The sequence below is a fragment of the Ailuropoda melanoleuca genome, unplaced genomic scaffold (genome assembly GCF_002007445.2).
Source record: "Ailuropoda melanoleuca isolate Jingjing unplaced genomic scaffold, ASM200744v2 unplaced-scaffold9825, whole genome shotgun sequence".
Taxonomy (NCBI): Eukaryota; Metazoa; Chordata; class Mammalia; order Carnivora; family Ursidae; genus Ailuropoda; species Ailuropoda melanoleuca.
Genome location: NW_023255353.1, coordinates 506672 through 530041, shown reverse-complemented (window position 1 = coordinate 530041; position 23370 = coordinate 506672). Strand labels below are relative to the sequence as shown.

Genomic DNA, 23370 nt, shown 5'->3' with positions numbered 1-23370 from the left:
ACTGACAATGGATATCAATTATCAGAGGAGGGCTGCTTTTACTGTGCTGTTTAAATGGCTTTAGCTGAATTGTAGATCATTTTTTCTTTATTCCACAGCATACTATCTTGGGCGAATGCCAGGCTTGAAGAAGGGAGTCTGATCTATGCTGGGATCTGTGGGTGTGCCTGAATCTCCTTGCCTCCCTGAACTGTTCTTTCACTTTCTTAAAGTCTCTGATGCCTTTCATTCATTCAAGAAATACATAAGAATACTTTCTTTGTCCTAGGCACTGGAGATATGGTAGAAACGCAAGTGAAAGAAATCTCTGTTTTTGTGGAAGCTACATTTACTTATAGTTCCTATGTTTCACAATCTCGCATCCCTAAAGTTTACAGATATATTCAAAATCATATCGGCACAAGCTTCTCTGATAATTCTGGATGTGGTGGAATTTTGATTCCAAGATCTTTCTGACAGAGGGTTGAATCTACCAATAGTTGACAGATTTTGCTGTAAGACTTTTAAATACCTGTTGAAGAATTTATTGTGAATTTATTTAAAGAACAGGCACTATTACTCATTAACATTTCTTGAACTGGGAAAGGCCCTGTGCTAAGATCTTTGTGTGCATTAACTTACAACAATAGTGGACAATATGGAATATTATCAAAATATACTATTACTACCTTCATGTAACAGGTGAGGGAACCAGCTCAGATAGGTTAAATGTCACCTTTAAAGTCAGAAAGCAAGAAAAAAAGAGATTAAAGGATTCTGATCTATGTCTAACTGCTAAGCAATATTTCATTCATTCTACAATGAATTCCAGTCTAACAGATTGCAGCAGCCATGGTTCCGCTATCGAGTGACTGCACTAGCACCTGTGTTACTCTGACTTGCCCTTGAAATCAAAATCTCATAATCAAATAACCCCCATTTGTTAAGCCTGAGATATAGAAGCAGCTGTGCTGATTCATCCGAATTACAGCTCTGCCCCCAGCCCCAATTCCCACAAATATGCATGTGAAACTTCATACTGGCATACACCTTGCCTGGGTACCAGGTGTGATCAATTCCTTGTCCATCTCAATCACCATGGACACAGATTTTTTTTTTGTCCACTTAGCTAAAGTTGGCTCTTTTTTGTTTAAATTTTCAATTTCATAATGACATACAATTTTGACCGTCTCTTTATAACGCTTATTTGCCATCTGTTTATCTTTTTTGGTCAGTTGTCTGTTCAGATCATTGCCCACTTTTTAATGTGGTTGATAGTTTTCTTATTGTAATTTTAAGAGTTCTCTGTATATTTTGGATACCAGGTTTTCTATATCAGATGTTTGTTTTGCAAAGCGTTTCCTCTCAATTTTTGGCTTTTCATTCTATTAACAGAGTATTTTGCAGAGAAGGTTTATTTTTAACCAAAGTTTAACTTACTAACATGTTCTTTCGTGGATTACACTTCTTGTGTTGTATCTAAAAAGTCACCACGAAACTCAGGGCCATCCAGATCAGTTTCTAGGAGTTTTATAGTTTTACATTTTATATTTAGCTCTGTGTTCCATTATGAGTTAATATTTTTGAAAGATCTAAGATTTGTGTCTAGATTCATTTTTTTTGCATGTAAATGACCAGTTGTTTCATCACCATTTGTAGAAAAGAGTGTAGTTTTTCCATTGAATTACCTTTACTCCTTTGTCAACAACTAGTTGATTATATTTGTGTGGATCTATTTCTGGCCTCTTTGTTCTGTTGCACTGATCTACTGGTCTTTTCTTTTGGCAATACCACGCTGTCTAGATTACTGTAGCTTTATGGACATTATTGAAGTTGGGTAATGTCTGTCCTCTGCCTTTGTTCTCTTTCAGTATTGTGTTTGCTATTCTTGGTCTTTTGCCTTTCCATATAAACTTTAGAATCAGTTTGCTGATACCCACATAATAACATGTAGGGATTTTAAGTGGGATTGCATCGAATCTATAGATTTTTTGGGAACTGACATCTTGAAAATATTGAGCCTTCCTATTCATGCTCATGGAATATCTTTCCACTTATTTAGATCTTTGATTTCTTTCATTGGTGTTTTGCAGTTTTCCTCATATAGATTTCGTACATATTTTTGTAGATTTATAACTAATTATTTAATTTTGCTGCTAATATAAATGGTATTGTTTTTAATTTCAAACTCCAAATTTTCATTGCCAGTATATAAGAAAAAGTTTGAAATTTGTATATTAACCATTTATCCTATAATTGCTCATTAGTTCCAGGACTTTTAGTTGATTATTGGAGATTTTCTACAAAGACAGTCATGTCATCTGTGAACAACTACAGTTTTAATTCTTCCTTTCCCATCTGTATACCATTATTTCCTTTTTTCTCTTATTGCATTAACTAGGGCTTCCAGTGTTACGTTAAACAAGAATGGTGAGTGGGGGTATCCTTTCCTTGTTCCTGATCTTAGCAGAAAGCATCTTACCCTTATGTTAGCTGTAAATTTCTTGTAGATGCTCCTTATTAAGTTTAAAGAATTCTCTTCTATTCCTAGTTTTCTGAGTTTTTATCATGAATGGGTGTTGAATTTTGCCAAATGCTTTTTCTGCTCTATTGACATGATCATGTCATTTTTCTTCTTTAACCTTGATGTGATTGATTACATTAATTGATTTTCAAAATTTGAACAGTCTTGCAAACTTGGAATACATTCTACTAGGTTGTAGTGTATATTCTTTTTATACATTGTTGGGGTTTATTGGCTAATATTTTGTGAGGATTTTTACACCTATCTGCATGAAATATATTGATCTGTAGTTTTCTCTTTTTGTAATGTAGTTGCCTGGTTTTAGTATTAGGGTAATGCCAGTCTCAGGATTTTGGGGGGAATTAGTTCCTCAGTTTCTATTTTCTTTGAGAGATTAGATAAAATTGGTATGATTACTTCCTTAAATTTTTTGTAGGATTCACCAGTGAACCTGAACCTAGTGCTTTGCTTTTGGAAGGTTGTTAAGCATTGATTCAACTTCTTTCATAGTTAAAGGTTTATGCAGATTATCTATTTATACTTGTGTTAGTTTTCTTAGATTATGTCTTTTAAGGAATTGTTGCAATTCTTCTATGTTATCAATGTTTGGACAAAGTTGTTCATACTATTCCTTTATTATCCTCTTAATGTCCATAGAAACATTTCTGATATTAGCAATTTGTGTTTTTCCCTTTTTCCTTAAACTGCCTAGTGACTTAAAAATGTTATTAATCTTTGAAAGAACCAACTTTTTTTGTTTTATTGAATTTCTCTATTGACTTCCTGTTTTCATATCATTGATCTCTGCTCTTTTAGTATCTTCTTTTCTTCTGATTACTTTGGCTTTAATTTGCTCTTCTTTCTTTAGTTGCCTCAGGTGGAATCTTTGATTATTGATGTTTAGATCTTTTTAATTTTTTAAATATATTCATTCAGTGCTATAAATTTCTAAGCAATGTTTTGCTGCATCCCATAATTTTGATAAATTATATCTTCATAAAATTTTTTCAAAATATTTTAGTTTCCCTTGCAAGTTCTTTGACCTGGGTGTTATTCAGAAGTGTGTTGGTTAATCTCCAGGTATTTTAGGGTTTTCCAGTTATTTTTCTGTAATTGATTTCTTGTTTAATTCCATTGTGATCTGAGAGCATAGTTTGAATGATGTCTATTCTTTTAAAATTTTTAAGGTGGTTTATGTCCCAGGATATTGTCTATCTTGGTGAATGTTCCATGTGAGCTTGAGAAAAATGTATTCTGCTGTTTTGGATGAAGTATTTTATAAATGTTAATTAGATCCTTTTGATTGATGGTGCTGTTCAAGTTTTGTTTTGTTTTGTTTTTTTACTGATTTTATACCTACTGAATCTGTCAATTACTGATAGAAGGGTATTGAAATCTCCAACTATAATAGTGGATTTGTCTATTTTTCCTTGCAATTCTATCAGTTTTGTCTCATGTATTTCTGCACTCTGTTGTTAGGTGCATATACAGTAAAGATTGTTATGTCTTCTTTGAGAATTGAGCCTTTTATCATTAAGTAATACTACCCCCCTTACCCTGGTAATGTTTCACGCTCTGAATTTGCTTTATCTGAAATTAACAGAGCTACTCCAGCTTTCATTTCTTTAATGTTAGCATAGTATTTCTTTCTCCATCCCTTTATTTTTAATCTATCTATGTCTTTATATTTAAAGTGTGTTTTTTTAGGCTACACGTAAACAGGATCTTATTTTTTCAACTTACCCTGACAGTCTCTTTTGACTGGTGCATTTAGACCACTGACGTCTAAAGTGATCATGAGATCACAAATGCATTAATATCTACATATTTGTTCCTATTTTCTATGTTCCCTTTTTGTTTCTTGTTCTCGTCTTCTGCCTTCTCTATTTTAAATTGTACATTTTATATATCATCTTCTCTCTTCTCTTAGCATATCAATGATATTTCTGTTTTTATTTTGTTTTAGTGGTTGCCCTAGAGTTTGCAATATACATTTACAATATATCCAAGTTCACTTTCAAATAACACCATACTGCTTCACAGGTAGTGCATGTACTTTATAACACAGTATTTCCACTTCCTCCTTCTCATGCCTTATAACATCGCTGCCATTCATTTCACTTGTCTATAAGCTTTAATCACCACACATACTGTTGACATTATTTTGAACAATTTGTGATCTGTTGAATCAATTAAGAATAAAAAGACAAGATTTCAGTTTACCTTAATTTATTCCTTCTCTAATACTCTTTTTAAAAATATATATAGCGATCTGAGTTTCTGACTTATATAATTTTCCTTCTCTCTGAAGCATTTTGATTCCAATCCCCTGCAGGACAGGTCTACTAGGGACAAATTCTCGCTCTCTCTTTTTGTCTGAGAATGTCTTTATTTTCCCTTCATATTGGAAGAATAATTTTGCTGGATACAAAATTCTAGGTTGGTGGGGTTTTTTTTCCCTTCAACATTTTAAATATTTCACTCCACCCTCTTCTTGCTTGCAAGGTTTCTGACGAGAAATCTGATGTAATTCTTACCCCTGCTCCTCTATAGGTAAAGTGGCTGGTTTCTCTGGATTTTTTCCAATATTTTCTCTTTGTCTTTGATATTCTACCATTTTTTTAAGAGAGAGAGCTCTAGTGGGGGATGAGAGGTAGAGGGAGAGGGAGAGAGAGAATCTTAAGCAGGCTCTACACCCAGTGCAGAGCCTGATGTGGGGCTCAATCTCATGACCCTGAGATCATGACCTGAGCAGAAATAAAGAGTCAGACGTTTAACTGACTGAGCCACCCAGGTGCTCCAGATATTCCTCCATTTGAATATGGTATGCACAGGTATATATTTTCTGATTTTTATCCTGATTTATGTTTCTAAGCTTCCTAGATCTGTGGTTTGGACTGTGCCGTTAATTTTGGAAAATTCTCAACCATTATTACTTCAAATAGTTCCTCGGTTCCTTTCTCTTTTCTCTTGCTCTGGTATTTCTAGTACACGTACATTACATCTTTTGTAATTGTCCCCCAGCTCATGGATATTCTGTTCAGTCTTTTTCACTCCTTTAGCTTTTTGCATTCTCTTTTGGAAGTTCCTACCGACATTTCCTGAAGCACATTGATTCTATTCTCAGCCATGTACAGTTCTTCTATTGAAGAACCCATCAAAGACAGTTTTCATTTCTTTTACACTGTTTTTGATTTCCAGCATTAAGTTCTGAATTTTTCTTAGGGTTTCTATCTCTGTGCTTGTATTACCAATCCATTTTTGAATATTACCCACATTTCCCATTAGAGCACTTAGCCTATTAATCATAGTTGTTTTAAAATCCTGGTATGATAATTACAAAATTTCTACCATATCTAAATCTGGTCCTGATGCTTGCTCTGTCTCTTGATAGAGTGCATTCTTTTTGGCTTTTAGTATGCCTTGAAAGTTTGGTTAAAAGACAGACAATATGAGTTAAGGAAACTGATGTAAATAGGCCTTTAGTGTGAGGTTTTATGTTTATATGGATAGAGAAGTTAGACTGTGTATACTGTTTGCTGTAGCTATATATGTCAGAAGCTAAATTTTCTTCTGATGTCCTTGCTTTTATCTCCCCTGTTATCTTTGTGTTTCCTTAGAGACTTTTTTTTTCTTACAGAAATATGACCTTGCTGTAGCTGGGAAGGCTTTTTTATACCATATGTGATATAAATAATGTACTTAACAAGGATATCACATTTAGCTTTTATCTTAATATTTTTGTTAAAAATATTTTAAAGTAAGCTCTATGCTCAATTTGGGGCTTGAACCATGACTCCAAGATCAAGAGTCACATGCTCTACCAACTCAGCCAGCCAGGCACCCCTTTTATCTTAATATTTAAAGAGGAATGTGCAAACATCAATGAACCGTGTTTCCAAAATTTTATTCCATTGAACAATAGGTCAGCAGGACGTTAATGGCTGTTCCATTTTTAACATCATCTAATCAAACTGGGAAATGTTGTTATAGAAAACCCTGAAATATGTTAATTAAAATGATGGGAAGGACCTATGAATAGAGATTAAAAGAAAAGGGATTTTTATAGGAGTAAAATAAAACTGAGGGGGAGAGGGAAGGGGAGAATAAGTAGCTGTAAGTAGGAGGGTTATTATAATTGAATATAGCACAGCTGCTCTGTCTCCATAAAGTCAGAAATTGACATATTGAAGCAAGAGAGAGATGGATGGACTGTCTCATTGCTTCTCAGCCTTTTGGCTAAGATCAAATGTAGAAATGGATTGCCTGACGAGAGTATGAGAGGAAAATATTAAATTATTATTGGGAGAGAGCATATCATATTCAACTTTGGACACATGATAGGAAAAGCAGAAAACCATTTCCTGTGAACTGAACTATTTACTATTTGCTTACTCGGTTTTCCATTGGGTTATTCACTCCATTGATTTGTACTATTTCTTTGTAAAATCTGAAAACTAGTCTATAAATTGCATCTATATGCTAACTAGTGTTTCCATTATTTGCTGTTTTCACTTGTTTATAGTATTTTACAACTTTATTGAGATACAATTAATCAATTTAAGGTGTACAATTCAATAACTTTTAATAAATTCAAAGAGTTGTAAATTCATCATCAAAATCAACTTTGTAATATTTTCATTACCCCAAGATTATATCTGTCAGCTCTTAGTTGTCAGACTCCATTCCCCTACTCCCAAACCAGAGGCAACAACTAATCTGCTTTGGTTTGTTCCAGATGGATCATATAAATGGAATCATAAAATAGATGGTCCTTTATTGCTGTCTTCTTTCACTTATCATGTTATAACATGTATCAGTACTTCATTTTTTTTGCTAAAAATTATTCCATTCTGTGAATATACTACATTTTATTTACCCATTTATTAGTTAAATTCAATTCCATTTATTGGCTACTATGGGCAATGCTGCTACAAACATTCGTGGACATTTTGTATGGATATATGTATCCATTTCCATTTCTCTTGGATGTATAACTAAGAGTGGAATTGCTGGAACATATGGTCACCATTTGAAGAATTATCAGACTGTTGACCAAAGCAACTGCACCATTTTACATTCCTATCAGCAATGTATGAGGATTCCAATATCTCCATATCCTTGCCAGTACTTACTATTATCTGTCTTTCATATTATAGTCATCTGAGTGGATGTGAAGTAGCATCTACTTATGTTTTTGATTTGCATTTTCCTGATGGCTGATGATGCTGAGCATATTTTCATGTGATTATTGGCCATTTTAATAGCTTCCTTGGAGAAACATCTATCCAAATCCTTTGAGCATTTTATAATTGGGTTATTTATCTCTTTATTATTGAGTTGTCTTTATATTTTTGAATTGGAACATTCTTTATACATTCTAGATCTAAGCCCCTTACCAAATATATGATTTGCAAAATGTTCTCTCATTCTGTGGGTTCACTTTTCACTTACTTGATTGTGTCTTTTGAAGCACAAAAGGTCTTAATTTTGATGATGTCCAGTTTGCCTATTCTTCTGTTTGTTGTGTTTTTGGTATCATATTTCACAAACTATTGCCTAATCCAAGGTCATATAGCATTACACTTATTTTTTCCTCTAAGAGTTTTATAGTCTTAGGTCTTATATTTAAGTTTTTGATCAATTTCAAGTTTTTATATATGGTGTGAGGTAAGGATCCAAATTAATTCTTTTATATATGCCTAGTCAGTTGTTCCAGCACCATTTGTTGGAAATACAATTCTTACCCCACTGTACAGTGGATATATGTCAAAACTCAATAAATGTGAAGATTTATTTCTGGACTTTTGATTCTATTTAATATTGTGATCTATCTATATCTATACACACACACGTATCTCGTATGTGTATATATATACATATACATATCTCATCTCTATATTGATACATACATACATATGTCTCATTATATATCATATATATGTATGTATCTCATATATATATCTCATATCATACATATATATATATATCATTATGTGTATGTCAAGACACACACACAGTCTTGATTACTGTAGCTTTATAGTAAGTACTGAAATTCAATAGTGTGAGTCTTCCAACTTTGTTCTTTTTAAAATTTGTTTTGGCAATTCTGGTTCCCTTGAGTTTCCATATAAATTTTAGGGGCAGCTTGTTAATTCCTGCAAAAAAAAAGGCTGTAATTTGGTAAGGATTGCATTGACTCTGCATATCAATTTAGTTAGTATTGATACCTTAAGAATTTTAAGTTTTCCAATCCATGAACACAGGGTGTCTTTCCATTTGTTTAAGTCTTTTAAAATTTCTTTCAAAAATATTTTGTATTTTTCGGTGCACAAATCTTACACCTTTTTTGGGTCAAACATATTCCTAAGTCTTTAAAAAAGTTTTTTTTGATGCTATTATATAGTTGTTTTTAAAATCGTATTATTGGTTTGCTCACTACTACTGTATAGAAATACAAATGATTTTGTATATTTATATTTTATCATGCAAAGTTGTTGAATTTATTAGTTTTAATAGTTTTTAGTGGATTTTTAAGGATTTTCTACATATAAGACTAATTCCCTGGCAAATATTTATGGTATTATGAATTATGTTAACATTATCAATTAACTCATCAATCTTTTTTAATGTACCCATTGATTTCTATCTAACATGCAATGGTATTTTCTCTCACCAGGAATATAAGTTAAAAAAATCTCTAATACATTGTCCTGGTACTTTTATGTTTCAATATTTCCACTTAAGTCTTTGAATCAATTACAGGTTTTTTTGGTGGAATACATTTTGTTCTTTTTTTTTCCCAAATAGGTCACACTTGACTAAATGCCATTAATTTATTCTGGTAAAATATACATACATAATATTTATCACTATAATCATTGTTAAGTGTATAATTCAATTGCATTAAATACATTTGCAATGTTGTATAACCATCACTACTATTTATGCCAAAGCATTCTCATCATTCACAACAGACACTATACCCAATAAACAATAACTCCCTTTTCGCCCCTTCCCTAAGCTCCTCCTACTACTAATAACTACTATTCTACTTTATGTCTCCATAAATTTGCCCATTCTAGGTACCTCACACAAGTGGAATCATGTATTTGCCTTTCTGTTCCTGCCTTATCAATAAACATAATTTCTTAAGGTCAATCTATGGTGTGGTATATATCAGAATCTTATTCCTTCTTATGGCTAAATAAAATTCCATTGTATGTATTTATCAAATTTTGTGTACCCATTCATCCACTAATGGACACTTAGGCTGTTTCCACCTTTTGGCTATCGTGAATAATAGTGCAAGAACACTGGTGTAGACATATCTATTTAAGTCATTGCTTTCAATTACTTTGGGTATATAGCTAGGTGTGAAATTCTTGGATCATATGGTAGTTCTATGTTTAACCACGTAAGAAGCTGTCAAACTGTTTTCCACACCAGCTGCACTATTTTACATTCCCACCAGCAATGCACAAGGGTTCTAGTTTCTCCACATCCTTGTCAACACTTGCTATATTCCATGCTCATGGATTGGAAGAACAAATATTATTAAAATGTCTACACTACCCAAAGCAATCTACACATTTAATGCAATCTCTATCAAAATACCACCAGTATTTTCCTTTCCTTAAAAAATTACAGTTATCCTAGTAGGTATAAAGTGATATGTAGCAGCATTATCAACAACATCCAAATTATGGAAAGAGCCCAAATGTCCATTGACTGATGAATGGATAAAGATGTGATTGTGTGTGTGTGTGTGTATGTGTGTGTGTGTGTGTGTGTGTGTGTGTATATATATATATGCAAACCTTAAGAGATTCTTAACGATTGAGAACAAAACGATTCTTAACGATTGAGGGCTGCTGGAGGGGAGATGGGTGGAGATGGGATAAATGGATGATGATGGGTATTAAGGAGGGCACTTGTGATGAGTACTGGGGGCTATATGTAATGTAAATGAAGAATCACTAAATTCTACTCCTGAACCAATATTACACTATAAGTTAATAAGTTAACTAACTAGTATTTAAATAAAAACTTAAAACAAAAAATAAAATAAAATAAAATAAAATAAAATGGTATGTCATTGTGGTTTTGATTCACATTTTACTAATGACTAATGATGTTAAAGATCTTTTCATGTGCTATTAACCATTTGTATATCTTCTTAGGAGAAGTGTATATTTAAGTTCTTTACCCATTCTTTTTTTTTTCTTATAATAATATTTTTTATTATATTATGTTAGTCACCATATAGTACATCCCTGGTTTTTGATGTAAAGTTCGATGATTCATTAGTTGTGTATAACACCCAGTGCACCATGCAATACGTGCCCTCCTTACTACCCATCACCAGCTTAGCCCATTCCCCCACCCCCCTCCCCTCTGAATCCCTCAGTTTGTTTCTCAGAGTCCATAGTCCATAAGTTCTTTACCCATTCTTAATTAGATTTTCTTTTTCTGTTATTTAGTTTTAGGAGTTCTTTACATATTCTGGAAATTTATCACTTTTCAGATATATCATTTCCAAATATTTTTCACCCATTCAGTAGGTTATCTGTTCACTTTCTTGGTATTATCTTTTGAGGTGAAAAAGTTGTTAATTTTGATGAAGTCCAATTTATCTATTTTTGTTGTTTTGCCTGTGCAGTTTGGTGTCATATCCATGAAATCACCATCAAATTCAATATCATGAAGTTTTCTTCAAATGTTTTCTTCTGAGAGTTTTATCTCTTAAATTTAAGTTATGAATTCATCTTGAATTATTTTTTGTATACAATGTAAGATAAGCGTCCAACTTCCTTTTTTTGCACGTGGATATTCAGTTTTCCTGCACCATTTATTGAAAAGATGATCTTTTCTCCATTAAAGGGTCTTGGAATCTTTGTTAAAAACCAATTGACTACTGATTTTTTGTTTATTTCTGGGCTCTCTCTACTTTATTCCATTGGTCTATGTATACTTATGCAAGTACCATACTGTTTTAATTGTTGTAGCTTTGTAGTAAGTTTTGAAGCTGGGAAGTGCGAGTCCTCCAACTTTATTCTTCTTTGTCAAGACTGTTATGGTTATTAAGAGCCCCTTCTAATTCTGTATTAATTTGGGGATCAAATTTGCCATTTCTGTGTAAAAGGCAGTTGGAATTTTTGTTGCACTGAATCTGTAGATAACTTTGGATAGCACTGACATCTTAACAATGCTAAGTCTTTGTATCCATGAACACATGATATCTTTCCATTTATTTAAGCCTTCTAAGATTCCCTTCAAAAAATATTTTATAGCTTTCAGCATACAATTCTTTCACCTCCATGGTTAGATATATTGTAAAATATTTAATTATTTTAGATGATATTTTAAGTTTAATTACTTTCTTAATTTCCCTTTCAGATAGTTCATTGCTGCTGTATAGAAGCACAACTGATTTTTTAGTGCTGTCCTTTTACTCTGTAAAACTGGATTAGCTCTAATAGCTTTGTTGTGGGTTATTTGGGATTCTATGTATAAAAGAACATACCAGCAGTAAACAGAGATAATTTTACTTTTTCCTTTCCAATTTGTATGTCGTTTATTTCTTTTTTCTTGTATAATAACTCTGGCTAGAACTTCTAATACAATGGTGAATAGCAGCAGTAAAAGTTGACAATCTTGTCTTGTTCTTGATCTTAGAGGAAACCTAAGTCTTTCACCGCTGAGTACCATGTTAGCTGTGGAATTTTCATGAGTACATGTTATCATGTTAGTGAATTTTCCCTCTATTTCCAGGTTTCTGAGTTTTTATTATGAAAGGGTATTGGATTTTGTCAAATGCCTTTTGTCAACTGAGTAATAATATTGTCTTCTTCCTTTGTTTCTAGGAACAGGATGTATTACATTGATTTATTTTCTTATGTTCAAACACCCTTAAATCTCCAGGACAAATCCCATTTGGTTATGCTGAATAATCTTTTTAATATGCTTTTGGATTTGATATGCTTTTGTGTTGAAGATATTTGTCTTATATTTATAAAATGTATTCGTTTTTAATTTTTTCTTGTAATATTTTTATATAATTCTGATATCATGGCAATTCTGGCCTAACAAAGTGTTTTGGGAAGCATTTCTCTAATTTCTTGGAAGAATCTGAGAAGGATTGGATTAATTCTTCATTGAATACCTAGTAGAATTCACTGGTGAAGGTGTCTGGTACAGGACTTTTCTTCTTGAGAGGTTTTTGATTGCTATTTCAATCTCCATTCATTTTTAGGTCTTTTAAGATTTTTTTTATTATGGTAAAAATACATAACATAAAATTTAGCATCTTAACTATTTTTAAGTGTACAGGTCAGTAGGTTAAGTATATTAACATTATTGTGAAAAGATCTCCAGAAATTTTTCATCTTGCAAATCTGAAACTCTATACCAATTAAACAACTCCCCTTTCTCCCTCTCCCCAGCCCATGGAAACCACCATACTACTTTCTGTAGCTACGACTTGACTATTTTATATACATTATATAAGCAGACTCATACACTATTTGTTTTTATGTAACTGGCTAATTTTACTTAGCATAATGTCATCAACATTAATTTCATGTCAAAGAATATAACATGATTTCTCTCCTTAATGTTGAATAAAATTCCATTGTACACATATACACATTCTGTTTATACATTCATCCTTCATTGCACATTTAAATTGCTGCAACATCTTGGTTATTGTGACTAGTGCTGCTATCACCATGGGCATGGAGATAGCTCTTCAAAACCTGAATCATTTCAGATATATACCCAGAAGTAGGACAGATACATAGTATGGTCATTCTATTTTAAAATTTTCGAGGACCCTCCATACTGTTTTCCATTGTGGTTGCATCATTTACAATCCCACTAGCATTACTTAAATGTTCCAATTTTTCAATATCCTTGCTGAAACTTGTTAAGCATTTTTCTTTTTAGAGTAGCCATCCTAATGGGTGTAAGGAAGTATCACATAATGGTTTTGATTTGCATTTCTGATGATAGTGATGTTGAACATCTTTGCGTATGCTTGTTGGCCACTTCTATATCATCTTTGGAGAAATGTATATTTAAGTTTGTTACCCATTTTTTAATCAAGTTATTTGATTTTTTGTTGTTGAGTTATAGTTCTTTATAAATTCTAAATATTTATCCATTAGATATATAATTTGCAATTGTTTTCTCCCCTTCCATAGGTTACCTTTCATTCTGTTGATTGTGCTCTTTGATTCACAAAAGTTTTTTGTTTGATGTAGTCCCATTTGTCCACTAGTTTTTGTTGCTTGTGCTTTTGGTGTCATACTGAAGAAATCATTGCCAAGTCCAATTTATGAAGATTTCCCCTTCTGTTTTCAATAAGAATTTTATAACTTGGGTTCTACATTTAGGTCTTTAATCCATTTTGAGTTAATTTTTGTATATGGTACAAGATAAGGGCCCCAATATCTTTTGGATATAGACATTCCCATTTTCCCATCATCATTTGTGTGTGTGTGTGTGTGTGTGTGTGTGTGTGTGTGTGTGTTTGCTTCCAACTGTATTAGGCTATTTTTATTCTTTTGGTAATCTCTTCCAGAGTTGACTACTTCCATTTGTAGGTAATGAAATGTGTAAGGAATCCACTTGAAATGTTGGCACAGCTATGAGCATGGTCTTTCCCTCTACTTAAACTCAGAATTAAGACTTTCGGTTCTTGTTTTTTATATACCAGTCCCATAGTACTTTTCAGTGTAGAAATTATCTGCAGGCAGTCTTATGTTTTCTAGCAGTAGTCTACAACCAGGCTCTAACTTCTCCAGGACATTACACAGGATGGATTTAAATATGTATTAAACCATGAGACATTCTCTCAAATGAATTTAAACGCATTTTATTTTTAGACAACCTACATGACCTGCTGTTTTTTCTTAAAAACAATTCTTCCACTCCAAATAAATCAAGGTAAAAATAAATGAAGAGCTCAAGATGACATCACTCCCATTTGTCTAAGTCCTGGTGTTGTGTGGATGAAGAGCATCAGCCAGTTATGACAACAGGAGATACAGCCAAAGTAACAGCCAACTCCTTAACATTTTTCCATTTCTAAAACACCCTTAAGGAGGGCACGTATTGCATGGTGCACTGGGTGTTATACGCAACTAATGAATCATCGAACTTTACATCAGAAACCAGGGATGTACTGTACGGTGACTAACATAATATAATAAAAAAACATTAAACTTTCATAAATTTTTATTGAAAAAAAATCATATATGGGGTTACACCATCCCCCGGTAGTCCAGCAAAGCAAACATCTGGATTCATGTTTTCACCAGTAAAGAACTGATAGTTTTTGAAATTAGCAAGGGTGTGCCTGATTTGTTCTGCAGCCCCTGTCATAAAAGATTTTAATCTTTTTGACCTCTGTTCTTCAAGTTTGCCTTTGATTGATTTCATGTAATCTTTGATACACTTCTTGTAGGCTTCTTTTGTGAAGCTGGTTTCCTGCAAGTGATGGTTCATGACAATGTCAGCACCAGTGATTTCTGTGCTTTTGGTACTCTTGCCCTCAGGACCTTCAGCAGCGGCATTTCCACCAATGAGCAGCAAGTCATCAATGTCACCCTCTGTCCTACTGATTATCTTCCCCTCTATCTCCAGGCACAGGCCATCCATGATCTGGATCTTGTAGATGCTGGAGAACATCTATCATGCCTGATGAGGTCTGGGTAGATAATTATAATAGGAGCTGGAGAGAGAGGAGGGTGGCCCTAGATTAGGAGGAGCTGGGAGCTCTGAGTCCATAGTATAGTACAGCATGGGCGGCACTTGGCGGGAGGAGAAGCAGGCAGAAAAGTCCCATCACCATTTGTTGAGAAGACGTCCTTTCCCCATTAAATGGTCTTGGCACCTTTGTTAAGCATAATTTGAACATATATGCAAAGACATATTGCTAGGATCTTTATTCTACTTCATTGGTCTATTTGTCTGCCTTTATGACTGTACACTGTTTTGATTATTGTAGGTTTCTAATATTTTGAAATCTGGAAGTATGTCCTCCAAATTTGTTCTTTTTCAAAATTGTTTTGATTGAGTTCCCGAGACTCCATATGAATTTTAAAATGTTTTCTCTATTTCTGAAAAAAGTATGTTGGGATTGTGAGAGGGATTGTATTGAATCAGTAGAGCATATTGGGTGGTATGGACATCTTAACAATATTAAACCTTGAAATCCATAAACATGGGATGTCTTTCCATTTGTGTCTTTTATTTTTTTTTAAAGATTTTATTTATTTATTTGACAGAGACAGAGACAGCCAGTGAGAGAGGGAACACAAGCAGGGGGAGTGGGAGAGGAAGAAGCAGGCTTCCAGCAGAGGAGCCTGATGTGGGGCTCGATCCCATAACGCCGGGATCACGCCCTGAACCGAAGGCAGACGCCTAACCGCTGTGCCACCCAGGCACCCCTCCATTTGTGTCTTTTAAAACTTCAGCAATATTTTCTTATTTTCTGTGTACAAGTCTTTCACCTCCATAGTTAGGTTTATTTCTAAGTATTGTATTATTTTGATGCTATTGTAAATGACATCATTTTCTTAATTTCCTTTTTGAATTGTTCACAGTTCATGTACAGAAAAACAACTCGTATTTAATTTTTGATTTTGCATCCTTCAAGTTTGCTGAATTCGTTCTTTAGTTCTGTGTGTATGTGTGTGCAAAATCTTTAGCATTTTCTACATATAAGATCAAGTAATCTGCAAACAGATAATTTTACTTCTTTTTAAAAGTTTTTATTTAAATTCCAGTTAGTTAACATACAGTGTAATATTAGTTTCAGGTGTACAACATAGTGATTCAACACTTCCGTACAACACCCAGTATTCGCAAGTGCTCTCCTTAATCCCCATCACCTATTTAACTAATTCTCCTACCCACCTCCCCTCCGGTAACATCAGTTTGTTCTCTATAGTTAAGAGCGTCTTTGCTAGCCTCTCTTTCTTCCCCTTGCTCATTTCTTTTGTTTTTAAAATTCCACATATGAGTGAAATCATATGGTATTTGTCTTTCTGTGATTGACTTATTTTGCTTAGCATAATACACACTAGCTCCATCCATGTCCTTGCAAATGGCAAGATTTTAATCATTTTATGGCTGGATAATATTCCTCTGTGTGTGTGTGTGTGTGTGTGTGTGTGTGTGTACATTTGTGTATAAATATACCATTCTTTAGCTATTCATCAGTCAACGGACATTTGGGCTCTTTCCATAATTTGGCTATTGTAGAAAATGCTGCTATAAACATAAGGGTGCATGTATCCCTCTGAGTTAGTATTTTTGGGGGTAAATACGTAGTAGTGCAATTGCTGAATCTTAGGGTAGTTCTATTTTTAACTTTCTGAGGAACCTACATACTGTTTTCCAGAGTAACAGCACCAGTTTGCATTCCCACCGACAGTGCAGGAAAGTTCCCCTTTCTTCACATCCTCACCAACATCTGTTGTTTCTTGTGCTGTTGATTTTAGCCATTCTCACAGGTGTGAGGTGATATCTAATTGTAGTTTTGATTCATATTTCCCTAATGATGAGTCTGTTGGCCATCTGGATGTCTTTTTTGGAAAAATGTCTATTCATGTCTTCTGCCTATTTTTAATTGGATTATTAATTTTTGGGGTGTTGAGTTGTATAAGCTGTTATATATTTTTTATAATAACCCTTTATCAGCTATGTCAATTCCAAATATTTTCTCCCATTCAGTAGGCTGCCTTTAGTTTTGTTGATTGTTTCTTTTCCTGTGCAAAAGCTTTTTATTTTGATGAAGTCCTAATAGTGTATTTTTGCTTTTGTTTCCTTTGCCTCTGGAGACATATCCAGAAAGAAGTTGCTACGACAGATGTCAAAGAGGTTACTGCCTGTGTTCTCCTCTAGTATTTTTATGGTTTCAGGTCTCACATTTAAGTCTTTAATCCATTATGAATTTATTTTTGTGTGTGGTATAAGAAAGTGGCCCAGTTTCATTCTTTTGCATGTTGCTCTCCATAGACTTTATTTTTTAATGTATGCATTAACAGCTATAAATTTCTCCATTAGCACTGGTTTTGCTGCATCTCATATATCTTGGTATATTTTGTTTTTGTTTTCATTCATCTTTAAATATTTTCTAATTTTCCTAGTAATTTCATTTTTGACTTGTTATTTGATCTTGTTTAATTTCTGCAATTTGTGAATTTCCCAGTTTTCCTTCTTTTACTGATTTCTAAGTTAATGCCACATCATCGAAGAAGATATTTTGTATATCTTTCTTTTTAAATAAATCAAGACTTGTTTTATGGCCTAACGTATTGTTTTTCTTGGAGAATGTCCTATGTACACTTGAGAATAATGTGTATTCTGCTTTTGTTAAATAGAGTGTTCTGTAATTGTTGATTAGGTCTCATTCATTTATTATGTTGTTCAAGTTTTTTATTTCCTTACTTATCTTCTGCCTACTTCATCCACACATTACGGAAAATGATGTATTGAAGTCTTTTAACTATAACTGTAGAAGTATTTCTCCCTACAATTCTGTCAATTTTTGCTTCATAAAGTATCTATTAGGTATGTAAATATTTATATTTGTTATATCTTCCTACTGTATTGACCCTTTATTAATATAAAATGTCCTCTGTTTCTTATAATCATTAAAAATCTACATCTATTATTTCTGGTATTAGTATACTCACCACAGCTTTCTACTGGTTACTCTTTGTATGGAATATCTTTTTCCATTATTTTATTTTTAATCTGTCTTTGGAGATCACATGAGTCTCTTATGGAGAGCATGTAGATGGATCATGCCTTTTTAAGCTCTTCTGCAATTCTATTTATTTTGATGGGAGTGTTTAATTCATTTACATTTAATTATTGATAAGGATAGTCTTACCTCTGCCATTATGTTATTTATTATAAGTCTTATAGTTTTTATGTTCCTCATTTCCTCCATTATTGCCTTCTTTTGTATTGAACTGATTTTTGTAATAAATTTTTTAATTGCCTTCTCAGTTTCTATTGGATATATTTTATAGATATTTTCTTTTTTTTACTTAATTATTTATTTTTTAAATAATTTTTTATAATGTTAGTCACCATACAGCACATCCTTAGTTTTTGATGTACTGTTCCATGATTCATTATTTGCATATATACCCAGTGCACCATGCAATATGTGCCCTCCTTAATACCCATCACTGGCCTATCCCAGTCCCCCACCCACCTCCCCTCTGAAGGCCTTCAAGTTTGTTTCCCAGAGTCCACAGTCTCTCATGGCTCATTCCATTTCTGTTTACCCCCCTTCATTCTTCCCTTCCTTCTCCTACCAATCTTCCTGCTATTTCTTATGTTCCATAAATGAGTGAAACCATATGATAATTGTCTTTCTCTGCTAGACTTATTTCACTTGGCATAATCTCCTCCAGTCCCATCCATGTTGCTGCAAATGTTGGGTAATCGTTCTTTCTGATGGCTGCGTAATATTCCATTGTATATATGGACCACATCTTCTTAATCCAGTCATCTGTTGAAGGGCATCTCATCCTTCCACATTTAGCTATTGTGGACAATGCTGCTATGAACATTGGGGTGCATATGGCCCTTCTCTTCACTACGCGCAGGTATTTTCTTTGAGGTTACCATGGGGATTACATTTAACATTCTAAAGTTATAACAATCTAATTTGAATTCATCCAACTGAACTCCAGTAGACTACAAAACTTTCCTCCATATAGCTCCATCACCCTTCTGTTATTTTTATCACAGATTATATCTTTGTACATTGTGCACCCAAAAGCATTGCTTAATGATGACTTTTTTACTTGTGTTTTAAATAGTATTTTAAAATGTGGAGTTACAATCCCAAATAAAATGATACTAGCTTTTATAATTGCCCTATATTTATCTTTACTACAGGTCTTTATTTCTTCATATAGCTTCAAGTTACTGTCTTGTGTCCCTTTCATTTTAATTTGCTCCCTTTAGCATTTCTTGCAGGGTATAGCTAGTGGAAATGAACTCCCTCAACTTTTGTTTATCTGAGAATGTTTTAATTTCTCTCCATTTTTTAAAAAACAGTATTTGCCAGGTAAAGAATTCTTGGTATAAATTTTTCCTTCAGCATTTTGAATATATAAACTCACTACATTTTGGCCTCCAAGGTGTCTGATGCTGATAATCTTAAGGAGGATCCCTTGTGTGTGAAAGTCACTTTTCTTTTGCTGCTTTCAAGATTCTCTCTTTGTCTTTGTCCTTTGGTAGTTTGATTATAATGTGTCTTAATGTGGATCAGTTTGTTTTTCCTACATGGAGTTCATTGAGCCTCTTAGATTTGTACGTGCATGTCTTTCATCAAATCTGTAAAGTCTTCAGCCATTACTTCTTTGGATAATTTCTGCTCTTTTTTTTTCTTTCAAGTTTTTATTTAAATTCCAGTTAGTTAACATACAGTATAGTATTAATTTCAGGTGTAGAATTTAGTAACTCATCACTTACATACAACACCCAGTGCTCATCACAAGTGCCCTCCTTAATACCCATCACCCATTTAACCCCCCCAACCTCCCCTCCAGTAACCCTCAGTTTGTTCTCTATAGTTAAGAGTCTGTTTTCTGGTTTGCTTCTCTCTTTACTCCTCCTCTGTTGATCTGTTTTGTTTCTTAAATCCCACAATTGATTGAAGTCATATGGTAGTTATCTTTCTCTGGCTGACTTATTTCATTTAGCAGCAAAGGAAACAATCAACAAAACTAAAAGTCAACCTTCTGAATGGGAGAAGATAATTGCAAATGACATATCTGATAAACTGTTAGTATCCAAAATATATAAAGAACTTATAAAACTCAATACCCAAAAAACAAATCTCTGCTCTTATCTCTTTTCTCCTGGAATTCCTACAATTGTATATGTTGGTCTGTTGGTCAGCTTGATGGTGTCCCACAGGTGTCTTAGGCTCTGTTCACTTTTCTTCTTTTTTTTCTTCCTATTCATGAGACTCAATAATTTCCGTTGCCCTTACTTCAAATTAACTGATTCTTTTTACTGCTTGCTCAAATAAGCCTTTGAGCTTCTAAAGTATATTTTCATTTCAGTTATTTTAGCTTTCAATTCCAAAATTCCTTTTTGGTTTCTTTTTATTATTTCTCTTTATTGATATCCTCATTTTGTTCATACATTATTCCTTTCTTTGTCCATGTCTTGTTAGCTTTTTGAGCATCTATAAGACAGTTGTTTTAAAGTCTTTGTTATGTGCAACACTTGTGCTTCCTCAGGCAACTTTTCTGTAGATTTATTTTGTTCATTTGAATGAGCCACACTCTCATGTTTCTTTGTATGTCTTATGATCTTTTGTTGAAAACTGAACATTTGATAACTGTGGGAATTAGATTATCTCTCCCATATCCAGGATTTTACTATTTTTTTATGTTATGGTTGTAGGGTGCCTCCTTGCTGGAAATCAGCCTGAGGTGAAAGTTTAAAGTTTTCTCAGGGCTTTTCTGAGACTGTCTTTCCTTGTGCATGCACAGTGGCTTTCTAAATTATCCTGTATATGCAGTTGTTTTTGAATGCACCCCCAATACCCCAGATGCATCTCCTCTACATACCTTGGTAGCCACCTTAGCTGGTAGGTGTGAAACAATGATCAGCCTCTGTGACTGCACCTCAGTGATCTGAAACCAGGAAAAATCAGAACACAAACCCCAATTCTTAGAGGACAATGTCTTTGCTGTCTACTTTGGCTCCAGAAAGTCATGTTTCAAATGCAGGTTGGTGTCCCACAGCTGCCTGCCATGAGACTAGAGATTGGAGAATTAGTAGCTGCTACCACACTGAAGGCTGAAATTGACTATTATCCATAGTTTATTAGCTAAGCTTTCCTCTAAAACCTGCAAAAGTTCAAACAGAATCCATAACTTCAATCTAGTCACTTCAGACACTTTTTACCAGTAAAATTATTTTCTAAGTGGAGAGATGGTTTCATGGCACTTTCTACTCCACCATCTTCCCTGATATTACTCCCCAGATACCGTTTTTGAACAAACCATCTTTTTCCTGCAGACTTGACATGCCATCTTTTTATATATATATATAAAAACTCTGTATCTATTTTGGTCAGTTTCTGATTTCTAATCTGTTCTACAGTTCTATTTTTAACCCATCACCAAATCATCTAATTATTGTAGTTTCATGATAAACACTTATACATTTTAAATTCAATTTCATATTTTGAATGTAAGGTCTGATATAAGTAGTGCTAAACTAGAGGAGGAATGAAATATAAGACGCTAGTGAAATGCATGGTTCCTGCTAGTTTTCATGATCACTGTGAAATTAAGTCTGTGTATTTTATCACTTTAACCTACTGCCTAGCATGGTGCTAATCACAGTCACCACTTGACAGAAGATGAGGATTACGGGGCTTTGTCTCTCACATAGCAGCTCTTCATGTATGGAAGTCCTGCCTTCAGCTGGCTAGATGGCCACACACTCTGAGTACTCTTCCCTGTTAACTGCTTTTGCCTTTTCTTTCAGATTCCAAAGACAGGAGCCTACAGGAGAACCTAAACCTATGCCTTCCGGGTGTGATGCCTTCTAGGTCTGGAGAACCTGAGGCAATTCTTGTGGTATTTATAAAATTATCCAGAGAGGAGTGAAGCTGTTGACATCTAATATTTGAATGAGTTTCTTTAAGTGGATACAGCGTCCCTCCTCATTGGCATCTGCAGTCACTTTAGAATCTTTCAGAGCTCACCGTTGTGGTTTGGATGCTGCCAATAGCATTTATTAGTGCTAAACTGTCACTTTTTTTGCTATTAATATGAAATAAACAGACTGTCTAATGTTTTAAGCCATGATAACCATCATCATACACACACTTTATCTTGTATCATTTGTCTACTTAATTTCCTAATTAATTAATTTCCAAGTGAAAGTGCTAAACCCAAGAATACAGACCACTTCTGTTTACTGATATTATAAAATTATTTCTGCATTAAAGTCACACCATAGTACAGTCCTTACAGAAAGTTATTGGCATGCTTGTTCACTCAATTCCTCTGATTTTATGTATCCAACATTTAAGCCTCACCAATGTCATAGATGAAAACCAGTATTTTTTCATTATATACGAATTTAAAGATTCTTTTAATATTTTAGTTGGTCAATATTTCTTGTTCATATTATTTAATCATTTTGCTTTACACCTTCTTACATGTTCCTTAAGATTTGTGCCTTCCCTCTCTTGGTCCTAAGATAAATACCAAAGTTGGTTAAATCCAAGCCTTGTGGTCTTGTCATGAATGACTACAAAGCTACTTTGGGAGGCACTTATGCATAAATTCTTGTCTATTACTGATCACTTGTAAGTAAACTAACTGTGGCTAAAGCTTGAAAGATGGTCCTTGACAGAAACTAGAGCTTATTCTTTGTGAAATATCAGGATGATTGCCTTTATACTTAATTCCAATCTGTGTATTGCAAATTGGTAAAACTTTTCTGGGTGCCACCTGTGAAGCTGAATTAAATTTAGGCATTCTATTTGAGTCAGCCTTGCTACTTAAAGTGAATCCTAATGCAATAGTAAGGGATGTTTCCAAAAATTTAATTAAAATTGTCATACTTTAATCACCAGCCTAACTCACGGGTTATGAGATGGATGGAATTTATTTTTTTTTAAAGATTTTATTTATTTGTCAAAGAGAGAGAGAGTGCACAAGCAGGGGGAGTGGCAGGCAGAGGGAGAAGCAGTTTCCCTGCTGAGAAAGGAGCCCAATATGAGACTCGATCCCAGGACCCTGGGATCATGACCTGAGCCAAAGGCAGACGCTTAACCGACTGAACATCCCAGGCATCCC

The 23370-nt window shown here is 33.8% G+C and overlaps 3 protein-coding genes across 7 annotated transcripts in view; all 3 read right to left on the bottom strand.

The window, feature by feature from the left end:
- ARMCX5 (armadillo repeat containing X-linked 5) overlaps positions 1-23370 on the bottom strand; it is a 102899-nt gene that overhangs the window by 655 nt on the left and 78874 nt on the right. The window lies entirely within an intron of this gene.
- The window catches only part of BHLHB9 (basic helix-loop-helix family member b9), a 64741-nt gene that overhangs the window by 4690 nt on the left and 36681 nt on the right, over positions 1-23370 (bottom strand). The window lies entirely within an intron of this gene.
- LOC100469463 (translationally-controlled tumor protein-like) overlaps positions 14002-23370 on the bottom strand; it is a 47254-nt gene continuing 37885 nt past the window's right edge. The window contains 3 exon segments of the mRNA XM_034653572.1: positions 14002-15198; positions 15201-15261; positions 21121-21186. Coding sequence (XP_034509463.1) covers positions 14744-15198; positions 15201-15261; positions 21121-21186 — 582 coding nt within the window. The 3' untranslated portion in view covers positions 14002-14743.